Source organism: Schistocerca piceifrons, chromosome 2 (assembly GCF_021461385.2).
Source record: "Schistocerca piceifrons isolate TAMUIC-IGC-003096 chromosome 2, iqSchPice1.1, whole genome shotgun sequence".
In the NCBI taxonomy this organism is placed as follows: Eukaryota; Metazoa; Arthropoda; class Insecta; order Orthoptera; family Acrididae; genus Schistocerca; species Schistocerca piceifrons.
This window is the reverse complement of record NC_060139.1, coordinates 205,109,282-205,124,252: the sequence shown is the minus strand read 5'-3', so window position 1 is coordinate 205,124,252 and position 14,971 is coordinate 205,109,282. Positions and strand designations below refer to the sequence as shown.

At 37.3% G+C, this 14,971-nt stretch overlaps 1 protein-coding gene across 1 annotated transcript in view; it reads left to right on the top strand.

Moving 5' to 3' along the window:
* LOC124775261 (inter-alpha-trypsin inhibitor heavy chain H4-like) overlaps positions 1-14,971 on the top strand; it is a 208,940-nt gene that overhangs the window by 174,497 nt on the left and 19,472 nt on the right. The window contains exons 10-13 of the mRNA XM_047250099.1: positions 5,731-5,948; positions 8,506-8,692; positions 10,624-10,705; positions 14,348-14,407. Coding sequence (XP_047106055.1) covers positions 5,731-5,948; positions 8,506-8,692; positions 10,624-10,705; positions 14,348-14,407 — 547 coding nt within the window. The remainder of the gene's footprint in view (positions 1-5,730; positions 5,949-8,505; positions 8,693-10,623; positions 10,706-14,347; positions 14,408-14,971) is intronic.

Here is a 14,971-nt window from a genome sequence, read left to right as displayed (position 1 = left end):
TTATTTGCGTTAGGGCTGAGCAAATGATATTCGTGTTCCAGCAGGCTCGAGAGTTCCCGCTACACCGCAGCGTTCGATATAATATCAAGCTTGTTCGAACAATCACGTAACATTTCACTCACACAACGCGAATGTGATGGATACTTAAGAAACTAGGAACTAGTACAACACTACGCTATAGCAATGTTTAAAATTTGACAATTTCGTGAACCACTGGACGAAATGGCATTCCACCCTACTACTGCACAACTCCTGTTGTCTGAACAAATTCTCTGGTTCTTATATATTACCGACATGTATTAATATGTAGGCTAACATTTAGTAAAGGTAAAAGAAAGGATGAAAATGTTGTTCCCTAGAATATAACTTGACTGAATCCAGGACAATATTTTATTCATTTATGTGAGATTGTAATGATTTACAAAGTAGTTTACAAATAAACAGTTCAATTCCTGTTAGTGTATTAAAATTAAAGGAAGAAATGTCACCATATTTAATCTGTTTGAAAACAAGATGGCAACATTTGGCTGAAAGAATCCGGAAAATTAAACAAGACTCAAATGCCGAACGAACGAAATACGTAGTAATAAATTGATTGTCATATTTATCATGAGAATGAATTACAGCGGCTAGATCCGACTCTGAAATAGTTCCATGAGACGTCACTAGATCTCGGGGCGATCGAAAGTTTGAGAATTGGACGATCTTAACGGCAATTTTTCATTTGTTAATTGGTTGTTGTTATTACGCATGATCTACATCCTTGAGGACATTTCAGTCCATGTTTCACAGTTATTTTTATAATTAAAACCCAAAGTGCATTACAAACGTTAAGACAAGTCGTTGGTAGTACCAGCGAGAGTCCATAGATTGAAAGCAAATCAAGATATCGAACAGAACCCGATATTTCCCGAACTGTGACGTAAACTGTTCAAACAGTTCTAGTCATGTTCAAACACAGCTTTAGTTTGCATTTGCTGTTCATCCGTTGACTTAGAGACATTTTTTCAAAGTATAATTTCATTGTTAACAACCAGAGATAACTAACGAAAGAGAGCTCCAGGGCCTGCACATGTTCGATATTTATCGACAAAAGCACTGTCAGCTTCAGAATGGAGAATGTTGTCGAACTGTCAGTATTTGACCTCAGAAGTTCAGTATGTATTGACAATGCTAAGGATATTTTGAGATTCATCAATACTGCTTATCAATATTTCTAGTATTGTCAATACGCAGCCTCAGACGGTCAGTACGTTGATAGTCTACAATATTGAGAAGCGTCCGATCCCGCCCGTCTGCTTAGACCCATGACGTCACAAATATGGCGGAAACGACCATAAACCATGATTCCAATATGGCGCATATAAAGTCGGTACGTACACATTATGAGGACGAAAATACATCGAAAAACAAACATACACATTTTCCACAAAAAGCCTAATGACACTAACGGGACAAGCGCGGGAAATGGGGTATTTTTGGATGGGGGCAAACTAAATATAAACAAATTTAGACACCCACCCCCATACAAACCACACAAAACGACGAAAAAAACCGACATTACAAAACTCCCCAAATACCACTAAACACAATATCATCTGGAATCGGACACTTCCCTTGACCTATATACCTCAACAGCAGCTCCCGATCCCACAAATTACGATCAAACACTTCCCTTGGCCTATATAGCACAAAAACGTCTCCCGATACCAATATCAACATACACAACCGTACATTGGGATCGAACACTTCCCTTGTCCTGCGCACTGTTAATTTTATCCGTCATATCCATTCCTGAACAAAAACAACAGCCGATTAATTTTACTAAAATTACCACACGATCTACAGTGAACAACACTAAATTAACCTTCACACAAAATCGTTAACTCACTGAAACGAATTCCACTACAAACACAGCCGACAATCGAACAATTCTGGATAATGAGCAAAAGCAAACTGAGCACATTACACCACACAAACGAAAACCCTGAACATACCACCAGAGAGCACAACAAACCACAACACGACGATATCTACAACCACGCCACACTCACAAGCCAAACTCCGCGCCGTCATGACGTCACACACGACAACGCCCGAATGTCACGGGTCAAAGCAGACGCGTGGGATCAGACACTTCCGTCGACCCCAGCATTACAGGGTATCCTCATTATCATAAGTTCTCTTCCATTCCATCCAGTGTAAGTGAATGGTGGTGAACGCTAGCAAATTGTTTGTTAACTTTCCTTCGCTTGAGTTCGGTTGCATTTGCTCTTTTGAAAACCAGGCCTGATTCATGCCGAGGGAGTGCAAGCAATGCATGAGAAAGTAACAGCCAGTGACATTGACAAGCTATAGCTCTCCTTAAAATTTGGTAGTTGTGAAAAGTCGAAGTTTGTTGTGATCACCACTCGCCCTAACAATGCCACTGGCCACCGTGCTTAAGGCTTCGGTATCAATGAATGAATGCAGAAGTGACACAGACTTAAAGGCTGAAGAAATGTTGTGTATAATTGAGTTTGAAATCATTTTATTTATTGACATGTTAGACGCTTAAAACACTGTGTCGTCTCATAGCACCTGAGAAACGTTTAATATTCCTTCTTCTTTTTATTATGCCTTTGTTCTGCATCGGCACAGTCAGCATGATTATGTTAGTTTCAGGGGTGGCTGAATGCCCTCCCTGTCACCACTCTATTACCCCCCCCCCCTTCCACATGGGGGAGAATGTGTACCTCAGCTGCCTGCCTGCATGCAATGTTATTAATGTGAAAGTGGACAAAAGTTTTCTAAGTGTTTGGAAATTGTGTGACTGAGATAGCAATTTGGTACTAGATTCGCATTCAATTAGTGAGATGTGGGGAAACCACCTAAAAGTGACACTGAGGCTGGCCAGCACAGTGACCCTCATTGTTAATCCATCAGGCAGATTAGATCTTCGACCAGCACACCTCCCATCCTGGAGTAGTGCTATAACATAAACACTTATCCTTGCAGTTAGAAGTATTAAATATTGGTCAAGATATTAATATTTCTGTCAATTCAGGCACTGTAATGGGCCATCTAATGAAGAGCTTTCTTAGAGAGTACCAGCTGTACATTACTAAGTCTATGAACAATAACCATTTATTTATTCTTTTGCTGGTCTTTACTGATTCAGTGGTTTAAACAACACATCCTTCTTTAGAACTGACTAAATCATACCCATGCAATTGTAGGACAGATGATGATATTAATCGTATCGTCCATAGTCTCTTTGCTGCAGAGTCTAGGAAAGTGTGGAGAATGGTTGCCAAATGTAAAGATATTATTAGCAACTAATGATTTGGCAATATACAAAAACAAATAACAAAAAGCTGTGTGTGTTGATGCTAGACAAATGTAAAATACCTAACTTTCTTTCAGTGTCTGATACTGCAAGAAGTAAATCCTGAGCACTTACTAACAGGTTTTGTCTAGATCACAGTATGCTTATTCAATATGGTGCATTTTGGCCATAGCTATCATCAGACCAAAATATAGATTGTATATACATCTAAATAGCTTTAAAGTTCAGTTCTGTTGTTGATGCAACACATTATATCTATGCTTCTGTTTTTATTTTGATCTGAGGACAGCTGTGACCAAAATGCAGCACTAGGAATAATCCAGGCTAATTGTGTGTGTAAGTGCCAAGAGTGATACCCAAATTCCATGTGTCTCCTGTCATATGTATTTGTTTCTATACAGTACTTTAATTTGGCCTCTTGGCTCAGCTTCTGCCCTGTTCCAGAGTAGTACATGGGGTGACCATCTACCATTAACAACCACTGTGTTTTATTTCTTTTTCTAGTCTGCTTGTGTCCCCAAAAATTCATGCACTGTACCATCCATACTCTAGTATTGATACCAAGTGACGTTGCAAGGGTGAAGAAACTATACTTCTATTTGGGTGATGGCTGTTCATGATAATCTTTCACGACATGCAAACATAGATTTCCCGTGATTTTCACAAATCACGTAAGGTAAATACTGGGATGATTCATTTTGAAAGGACACTATCAATTTCTTTCTCCATTCCAGTCTTAGTGATACTTTGTCAAACCTTCATGTTTAATAATATATTTGTGTTTGGGTCATTCTCTTTGTACACATTTATAACCCTCTATAACATAAATCATATTTTTCTCAGAGTCTGCCAGTTCTGTTTGGCTATCTGCATATTTAATCATACCAGTCCCAACTGAGTGAGTCACCGTGACTGGTAATTTCACACAGTGATTTTAAGTACGGTAATACATAATGCAACATTTTGAACTATAAAACAATATTTTTTGTGATTCACTCTTCTGTCCCATCAGTTATTTACAAAACTTGTGAAAGCGCACTGCAATATGAAACAAAAATCAATAAGTTCATAATAAAATACAATAATTGCTTTGGGATATAAGAAAATTAAAGAATTTGCACAATTAAATCACTGTGCATGCAGGTTAAACAATATGCAGGTCAGTCTAGCATAAGACAAGTATGATAATATTGAAAGAAGATGGTGGAAACCACTGTAGTTAGTTGGCTGAATAAGTATATCAGGCTGCTGGTACCAAAGCTTTACTTCACTGTAGCAAGCTCATACACAGGCAACAGCTTGCACAGCAGTAAGAATAGTCTGCTTCATTATCAGGCAGAGTTCATAAAGTTGTTGCATCCAGGGAAGCATCAATTAGATCTGAATACGACATGAGCTGACTCACAGAGAATAAGTGTGCTCGTGGCCACAATTGCTCATGGCCACTTAGGCATAAATCAGCCAACTATATGATCTCACATGATCAGCCGGCCCTTGCCAGACACAGATGTAATGAAATTTGTCAACTGTTCCACATAGTCCATCAATACTTTTTATGGGGTTACAAGAATATCAGTATTTGTAAAAATAAATGTTTAGCATTTATGTATTGTATAGCTGGTTGGAGCTTCCAACATGTATGTTGTTTCATTTTCATAACGTTAAGAAAATTCCATTGTATGCCAACAGACAAATATTTGTAACAGTGGAGGTTAAACATTATCAGTAATTGCATTAAACTACAATTGTAAGCCATTTTAGATGTAATACTCTACGAAGACTTCCTTAGATCTTTCCAGGAATTACACTCTTCAAATACATGCAACCATGTTGCTGCTGCATGTTTTCTAATGTCATCTACCCATCTTCCATTATAATTTTATGGACACTAACAAAGAACATGCCTTGTCAACCTAGAATCAGCTCACTTTCTTACCTGTCCTGTGTACCTCAATTTCATTTTCAGTTAATGGGACAGAAATGTGCTATAGCAGTAAAAGAAGAATGAATTTGTGTGAGTTGTTAACAATCAGGCTTCTACAATTAATGAAAGGTATTAAAATTTGCAAGCTTTCGGAGTCAGTGGCTCCTTCTGTCAGAAGGAGTGAAGGGGAAGGAAGAGAGATGAAGGAAAAGGACTGGGAAGGTTTAGGAAAAGGGGTAAAGTTTGGAAAAGGCATCCAGGACCCTGGGTCAAGGGAGAGTTAGAGGATTGGATGAAATGGAAAGATGTCTCTTATTTGGGATCCAGTAACTCTGAGGGTAAATTGCCAGCCATTAAAATTATGCATGCTAAAACTATCCAGCATACTTTTAGTGTGGATTAATGCTGTGAAACTCTTTTCATTACCTATCTCAGTCTTTATTTTCTTGTAATTACTTCATTTTGTACTTCATTACAGATAGAGGAGAACTCAACAACTCGTGATCACTTCCCTGCATTATTTAGAGGGTCAGAATTGGTGGTAGCAGGGCGCCTGTCTCCCGCAAATGATGAAAAACAGTTGACTGAAGTATCTGTCTCAGGAGATGGAGCAGCAGGAGAGGCACACTTTCACAAGCTACGTCCTCTGTGGCTAGTTCCTGAACCTCGCCCTGATGATTCACCAGGATCAAAGAGGTACTGACTACATAATTTGAAAGTTACTGACAACCATATTATAAGTGAACAAGCGGAATGATGTTTAGAAACCTTTTGTTTCAATATTATGACCATCATTTAGAAAAAAGATAATAGTTTTTCACTACCATTATTTGACATAAAGTCCCATGATTCATTATTTAATTAAAATGGGTTTGGTTTCACATGTAACAGATTAATTACAGTATTAGAGTAGTTTCAGAAGTAAGGTTCTGTCACAAAGAAAAGCATAGACAAAATAATTTGCTAATTAAGAATGTAATATTGCAAAACGTGGATGAAACACCAAAAAGAAAACAGAGTAATGAAACTAACATGTAAAATGCTGCAACATACCAAATTGTCACACATTTCAAGTCCGTATAAAATCTAGTGCTGTTTGGAAACTTCATCAGAGTACGTAACAGACTTGGTAGTCAGGGCAGCCACAACCTGGATATGTCATTATGAAGATAAGTCCGCTTCACTGTAAGTACTTTATTTATAATCACAACCAGTTTTGGAGCAGAACACTCCAGATATTTATTGCTAATAGAGTGGCTGTGTTGTCGATATCATTACAATTTATCATGCAAATTATCCATGGAACCTAAAACTAAGTATCTGAACAGCTCTGTAAGATAGTAATTAAATTCCCAAACGTTTCATAATTCAGTTTATCCTTCTATTCAGTCACGATACTGTACATATGCTGTCATAACTGATAGTCTATATGGCTGTTTAACTGGTTTTAAACATATTGCTTTGAGCTTTACTTAAATGCTTTACCACTGATTATTTATGTAATGAGGTAATCCACTACTCTGTTAATGATCATAGCAACTTCTGATTCTGAAGTGAAAATGGCCACATGTATATCAGTTTAATGGACTATTCATTACACTGTGAAAAGTTGAAAATGCTCATGGCTGGGACTGAATCAGACAGTGCCAATCTACTTATAAGTCTCACTTCAAAGATTTTTTTCCCTGGTTTATTCACTCATTTGTGAATGCTGTTGAGGCAGCACAAGTAACAGATGACAATATCACATACAAATAAGATGTTCACATAGTTTTACAATGAATCAAGTTTTCATGTTGCACATTCCCCCAGTCTGTTGTTACTGTGAGAGAAGTGATTCCAGATCAAGACAATGTCAGATTTAATTTTCATCTCACTAGCTTTCTGGACAGCAAGAATACCTCCAGTCATTATCAGTCAAAATATTTATTAGGAAGCATTCTATTGACATCTTGGATATTCAGGAATCCAGCCAGATGTTCGTGTCATTTTCGCACGATATTTCAACAGCGTGCCTCGCTGTCAGTCCCAGGTAGCACCTGAAGAAGACAGCGAGGCACGCTGTTGAAATATCGTGCAAGAATGACGCGAACATCTGGCTGGATTCCAGAATATCCAAGATGTCAACAGATAGCCAGGAAAGCATGAAGAATTACAAGCATTCGATTGTTACTTAAGCCCACTGAAGCTTAAAATTTCATCTTCCCCTTAGAGTATTCGCCTTTGGAACATTTTTATTTATAATTATAGCTACCAATTCTGCTTTTTGCCTGCATCATTTGACACAATTTTGATAAACTGCCTTTAGGTCTTTTAATTTCTGCAATTTTTAACATTAGAGATGCTACTGATACTGATTGCTGTCAAAGCACTTGGACAAAGTAGGTGGATTTCAAACAGCTGTTATGTTTTTCTCTGATAATCATAATAAATCTGGCCATAAACTGTAGGTGATTCAACATCGAAGTGCTATTGAAGTGTTTGAATTGTAAACTTGGTGTGGACCATATCATGTGAAACAGCCTCCTTTAGACAGTCACTTTACAGCCAGATTGGATGGAAGTGCAACTACTGATGGCATCTTGGCACAGGAAAATACGATTATGCTTTGCACTTTGTGAGGCAAGCATTAGGACGCAGGCAGTCATAGCCCTTTTTAAATGATTGTACAGTGAAGGCTATAGATAAGTTCCATGATATAGTGAGTTATCAGAAATATGAGGAATGGGATTTTCAAACGACCAATTGATGCTCCTTTGACTGCAGCGGAGTGTCACATGTGTAAAATTTATGTTTTAATATGAAACCCATTTGATTGTAGCATCCCTAGAAGACTCTTGCTCCACCTAATTGTTTGCTCTAAACCCAACACATGTTATTTGAGTGTATACTATATGATTTCATTGTCAGTTTGATGTCAGTGCTTTCAGCAGACTCATGCCAAACTTTGTAGTTTGCTGTTAATGAAACAGATGGGATTTCAACATATAGCCGATTATTTCACTAGATTCTTCATATTCATATTTTGCTTTAGGAATATGTAACTGTTACAGAGAGCAGTAAATGGTATGTGTCTCATGGGTTAAACTAATAGATTTCAGGTACAGTCAGGTGTTGCTAACTGCTTTTTCTCCAGTTTCTGACTAAAGATTAAATTCCTAGGAACTTTGTTGCATTAGATATTTTAAATATTTTCTCATTTGTGTTCAACTATGTTGGAATGTAACATATGCCAATAAATGCTCCTTTACAGGCATGCCCCTTCTCTGGAACGTCTATGGGCTTTCCTAACAGTGCAACAGCTGCTTGAGAAGGTTGCTGTGGCTGGGGCCCTGGATGAGACACCTGTATACCCATGGCAGGCACCAGACCATGATGACAAGAAGTTGGACAATGCCACAGCAGCAGCCAAGGCCAAGGCACTCAAGCTGTCACTGCAGGTGTGTGTTATGGATAGTCCAGCAGTTCAGTTTTATGGTTGGTGAGTAGGAGTCCAGGGGGAAGAAATAAAAACTTTGAGGTTTGCCGATGACATTTTAATTCTGTCAGAGGCAGCAAAGAGCTTGGAAGAGCAGTTGAGTGGAATGGGCAGTGTGTTGAAAGGAAGCTGCAAGATGAGCGTCAGCAAAGCAAAACAAGGATAATGGAATGTAGTCGCATTAAATCAGTGATGCTGAGAGAATTAGATTAAGAAATCAGACAGAGTAGTGGATGAGTTTTGCTATTTGGGAAGCAAAATAACTGATGATGGCCAAAGTAGGGAGGATATGAAGTGTAGACGCAATGGCAAGAAAAGAGTTTCTGAAGAAGAGAAATTTGTTAATATCGAGTATAGATTTAAGTGTGAGGAAGTCCTTTCTGAAAGTATTTGTGAGTGTAGCCATCTATTGAAGTGAAACATGCATGATAAACAGTTTTAGACAAAAAGAGAATAGAAGCTTTCGATATGTGGTGCTGCTGAAGATTAGACAGATAGATCAAATAACTAATGAGGATGTACTGAACAGAATTGGAGAAAACAGAAATTTATGGTACAACCTAACTAGAAGAAGGGACCTGTTGGTAGAACACATTCTGAGACATCAAGGGATCACCAATTAGTACTGGAGGGAAGCGTGGAGTGTAAAAATCGTAGAGGGAGATCAAGAGATAAATAAGATAAGCAGATTCATAAGGACGTAGGTTGCAGTAGTTGCTAGGAGATGGAGAGGCTTGCACAGGATAGAGTAGCGCAGAGAGTTGCATCAAAACCAGTATTTTGACTGAAGACCTAAACAACAGACTGTGTAACTATGACGAACCTTGCTTGTTTGCATCTTGACACCTCACCCCACCAACCCCCCCCCCCCCAACCCCCCCACCCCCCCACCCCCTCAGCCCTTCTCACTCTTTTTGACCTTTTCATCACTGCCAGAATAAGGAAAGGTTCTTTGTTATTTCCCCTCATTTCTCAATGCTGCTGATTGTTGTTAAAGACTAAAAATCATTATTATTCATGGCCTGATTTTGTAGGTCCTTGCAAGGGGCTTCATGGAACTAATATCTGGTGCAAAAGGAAAATATAAATTGAAGTTGAAAGCTTATGACACAGAAGGCAGTTTCCTCAGAAACATTTCCTCAGAAACATCATGTAATTATATGGAAGAGAGGGGAAAGGTATAGCTGAGATGACAAAATGCAGGAAATCTTCTGCCAGAACCTTAGGAAAATAGGAAATCAGATAAAGCAATAGATGATACAAATGTATGTTCTCTTGGGAACAACTGAATGACTCATTCCAGTAACATATACCTACTGTCCATTCACTTTTCTTTTGGACTAAGTAAGAATGAACCTGTGACCTACCTGACTATTCAATCCGCTGTCATGCTTCTTCATAACTACATCTTTGTTCTGATGTATTAAAATCATAAACTAATTAATACCATACATTCCAAGTGCTCTTTGAAGGAAGACGCTGTCCAATTTTCATATTTATAGGTTAAGTTTTAGCTTCTTCATCAGTTTAAAAATGAATGAAATGTAGAAAATCTCGCAACATTTTCATGGTTATAGAAATTTGAATTACAGACACTAATTTGAAAACTCTGACAGCCTGTTTTCATGTACACAAAATATATGGCAAACCTTAGTTTTTCCAAAGATAAATTATATTTTACTGAAAATTCAAAATTCAGTGACAAATAAATATTTCTTTACTGCTACTTTTATTCATCTCATAACTACCAGTGAATTTTCTGTCAACCCCTATCACAATTCTCATTTATAAAGCTGACTGAGTAAATAGGTAAACTGAAAGAGGATGTGCAATTGTGTTCCTTAAAATTTTAGCACCCAGTTAAAAATTTATTGTTTGTTCTGTTTCTTGCAGTATTCATTCGTCACTAAACTGACATCTCTGGTAGTAGTGAAACCAAATCAGACATCCAATGTGTCAGAAAGTGTGCAGCCTGGTAAGTAATGTTTGAACAAGTTGAGGACATAATAAATATAGTTTCTTTTAGAGCTGACAAGTAACGGTATATCTCTCTCTCTCTCTCTCTCTCTCTCTCTCTCTCTCTCTCTCTCTCTCTTCTTACACACACACACACACACACACACACACACACACACACACACAAAAGTTTTAAATTGTTCATATACCATTTATTAGGCTACCTTTTCACAGTTACATCTCTTGGCGTTTACTTACTTTTTCGGGCCATTTTGATGACTCCTATGGGATATGTGATTCTTTTTCCCTAACCCACAAAATCCCTTCTAATTTTCTCAGTTCTTTTCCAAACTATTGTTAACTTTTTGAATTATAGTATTTAGTTTTCATTTATTTATTATGGAAAGGATTTATATTAAAGCAGAATTTGTAAAATGGTACTAAGCTACTCATTTTAATTTCTGCCTGCTAGTTCCTCCTACATGGAAATATAGCTCTACCTTCCAATAAAATGTTACATATTGTTTAACTGAACATAATTTACCGTATTTACTTGAATCTAAGCTGCATTCAAATCTAAGCCGCACCTGAAAAATGAGACTCTAAATCAAGGAAAAAAATTTTCCTGAATCTAAGCCACACCTGAAATTTTGAGACTCAAAATTCAAGGTGAGAGAAAAGTTTTAGGCCGCACCTCCAAATCGAAACAAAGTTGGTCCATTATAATATGAGACATAATTTAGGTCGAATTAATGATGATACAGCTACAGTAGTTTGGTTCGAGTCATAAGTTTAGCAGTTAGGCTTTACCAGGTAGCCATTGCTATGCGTCAGGCACTCCGTCTGTATTTATACGGGTAGCCTTCCTTTTTCACGTGCTTCGTCTGGTTAGAATTGATTGCTTATTTCCCTTTGATCTGATAAGTGCCATTCTCTTTGTTATAGGTGTTTACGTCACTCTAAGCTGAAAATGCATTACTGTATTGTGTATTGTGCCATGCATTGTTTGTCACTTTCTGATAATGAGTGTTTACGACCTGTCACCACTCACCGCATGGCTTGCTTTTGTGCGCGGTACCGCCGCCTACAATTAAAGAAGAGGAATCGTCTCATTAGCGAAACAATGGCAAGAGACTGCTATTTGTTGTTACTTACACTGCTGCTTTCTTTGATAATGATCAACAAGAACCAAATAATAGACTGTGTATGATAGAAGATGTTCTGAACGACAGTTTTGCAAAAATTTTTGTCCATTTGAAAATCTTTGCAGACACCTCTTTTAGTACATTACATTCTACACCAAAATTAGTCATCTTAGATTTAAAAATCTAGTCAATTGCTGTGCTTCATTTCTGACTGTATCACTATTGGGCATAAGAATAATACGAATATAAACATGACATAATGTGTGTATTCTTCAGTGTTTGCTGTTGTCTCACTCTAGTTTCATAGTTTATTAGGCAGACAGGATTTAAATGAGATAGCTGCAAACACGAAAGAATACATGACAAAATGTTTATATTCGTATTATTCTTATGGTGAAGAGAATACTGCATGTGATTCACAATTCATAAAAGTTCATATTAGCAACCATCTCTTCTCACAGGTAGGAAAAAATTCAGAACATAGTTTCCCATAATGACAAAGATCCCAAACAGTCTTGCCAGTCGGATTTTCGTAGTATATTGAAATGCTGCTACATTCGAAGATGAACAATACAAAATTTGTATTTTCTTCATTGGATAATGTGTGAAAATGCAGTGATCAAAACTCGGGGCAGAGGAAAAAAGCTTATCTTCCACCTTTTTTTTTTTTTACTGACACAGAGGTTTTGGCGCCAGTATTTATCTTTGCACCTGCAAAGCATGCCTCTGTAGCGCTACATATATTCGATGGCAGGAGGTAGTTGTGGCAGGACCTACCAACATTTTTCAGAACTTCTGCTTACTTTGCACTTGATTCTAAACCCCAGGTGGTTTTTTGGATTACAAAAACAGGAAAAAAAGTGCGGCTTAGATTTGAGTAAATACGGTACTTATTTTAGCTACCAAATAGATTGCTAAACATCAATGTAAGTGTGCAGCATCCAGGAAGTTTCTTGAATTTTAAAACCGAGATCATCATCATCCCATTGACAACAAACATTAGAGACAGAGCACAAATGCAAGAATGGTTAGGATAAGAAATTGGCCATGTCTGTTTCAGAGGAACCATTGTACCATTTGCCTTAAGTAATTTAGGGATTTTTGGAAGATCTAAAATGAGTTCACAGTCAAGCATTTAAACACTAATCCTCCAACCTAAGTGTCAAGTTTTGTAGCCATTGTTCCATTCAAGCAGCAATTATTCAAAAGTGATGGCATTGCCCTCAAATGTTTAAAATCTGCTACACTCATAAAACAAATCTCTTAAAATAGATTTTCCCAGTGTTGCCTGACCTGTCAAGATGTATGTTTGCAAATTGAGTGCACTGAACATGGGTTTTAGCATTGATCACTATTTACTTGCTGGGCAAATGAATGAATCATTTCTGTGAAACCTCTCACAGATAAAAATTTAAAAGTTCTGACTTGTTTTACTTTTTGATATTAAGCCTTGTGTTATCAATATTTGCAATAATAAAGTATAACAATCTCAGTAATTAATCTTTGATTCAGCACAGTATAAATATAATTTTAACAAACACCTTACTAAAGCATGTAAACAATATAAAGGATGGCCCTGAACATTTCTGCCATCACCCTGTTACATAAATTCACGCAAACTATGGTAAGGAACACAGAATAAATTTACCTGATTAGAAACAAATTTTCAAGTGCATTGTATTCAGGAACATATACAGATCCTTTATTATTCATCCATACCATCCTCATAGTCATAAAATCATCCCTGAAATGCATTTCCTGCATGAAGATTCCACACGTTACTACTAGTTACTACTATTGGCAGCTGTGCTTCCAGTATTTTTATGCACACATCCTGGCAGTGCCCATTAGTGAGAATCAAAAGTTAGAGCTGAAGCTTTCATTTCTCACTTTATTATGGAACTATCAGTTACTGGGAATAATGCATATCTCTTACCCTGTTGCATGTGATAACTCTGTTCTCATTGTTTATAGCAGAAGCCTTCAATTTATCTGACACATTTGTTGTACTGAAGGCACATTCATTTCCAAAAAATGTAAAATTACAATGAGACCAGACCATCGCTCACCTTCAGTATGAAAAACAGTTATGTTCTTTTCTTGGTGACAAAAGGAGGATAGACTGGGGAAGGCTGGAGAGCATGGGCAGGTCATTCAGACCCAAGGTTTTCATGCATTTACACCTTTTGCCTCCCCTCACTCTTATCCTCACCCCCCCAACAGCTGGGAACTCGTGGTCTGAGTAACTGGCTGCTCCTTTCCTACCTTCCCCAACCTAACACTCTTTCTTCCCTGACACTAAGCACTGGCCATTCATTCTGCCCCCTGTAAATTTTACATTAATTATATAGTCATTCATGTTCTTTTTACTAGCATTTACTTTGGAATACTGCTAAATTATATTAAAATAAAACTGTGAATCATAAGATATAAAGGAAACATCTTGTGCTCAGTTAGGAAAAAAAAGCATTTTCTTTCTTGTTTGTTATGTCATCAATGTCTCATTTTGTTTCCAGTTTCATCATCCAGTGGAAGCTCAAACTTTGCTACCCCAGCTCTTATGTTAAGTGCTTTTGGTGAGTATGAAAGAACTGATTTACAAAAACCATTGGTTTCATTTAATGTGTGAGTATGACATCTGTTTCTGATACTTGCATGTTATTGGTAGTTCTTGGAAACTACAAACCATCACTTTTTGTTGGATTAAGAAGTGAGGTATTTGACATGAAAGATCTTTCACACCTTTTGTTGCAGCTTTGTGTGGTATTATTGATCATTGTAGCTACAGTCACCCTGTTTTACACTGAAAGTATATCTGGGGAATGTGATTTTAAGTATATGATTAGTCTAAAAAGTTGTTGGATATTCAGCCAGGAGGCATCAACCAAATGGCCCATTTCAACAATGACACTTAGCCATTCTTAGAACAAAATAATACATCTATAGAGATATAAAGACATTTTCTTTCTGTGATTTTTTTTTCATATTTGGACTCTTTACCTACAGTTATGTATTTGTATATAATGGTATCTCATTAGTATGTCCATCATTGCAACATTTTCACTTGTAGTACATTCATTATGGAAGTCCCAGTCCCAATTGCATTAATTACTTGTTTAAAATGACTTGCTTACATATTC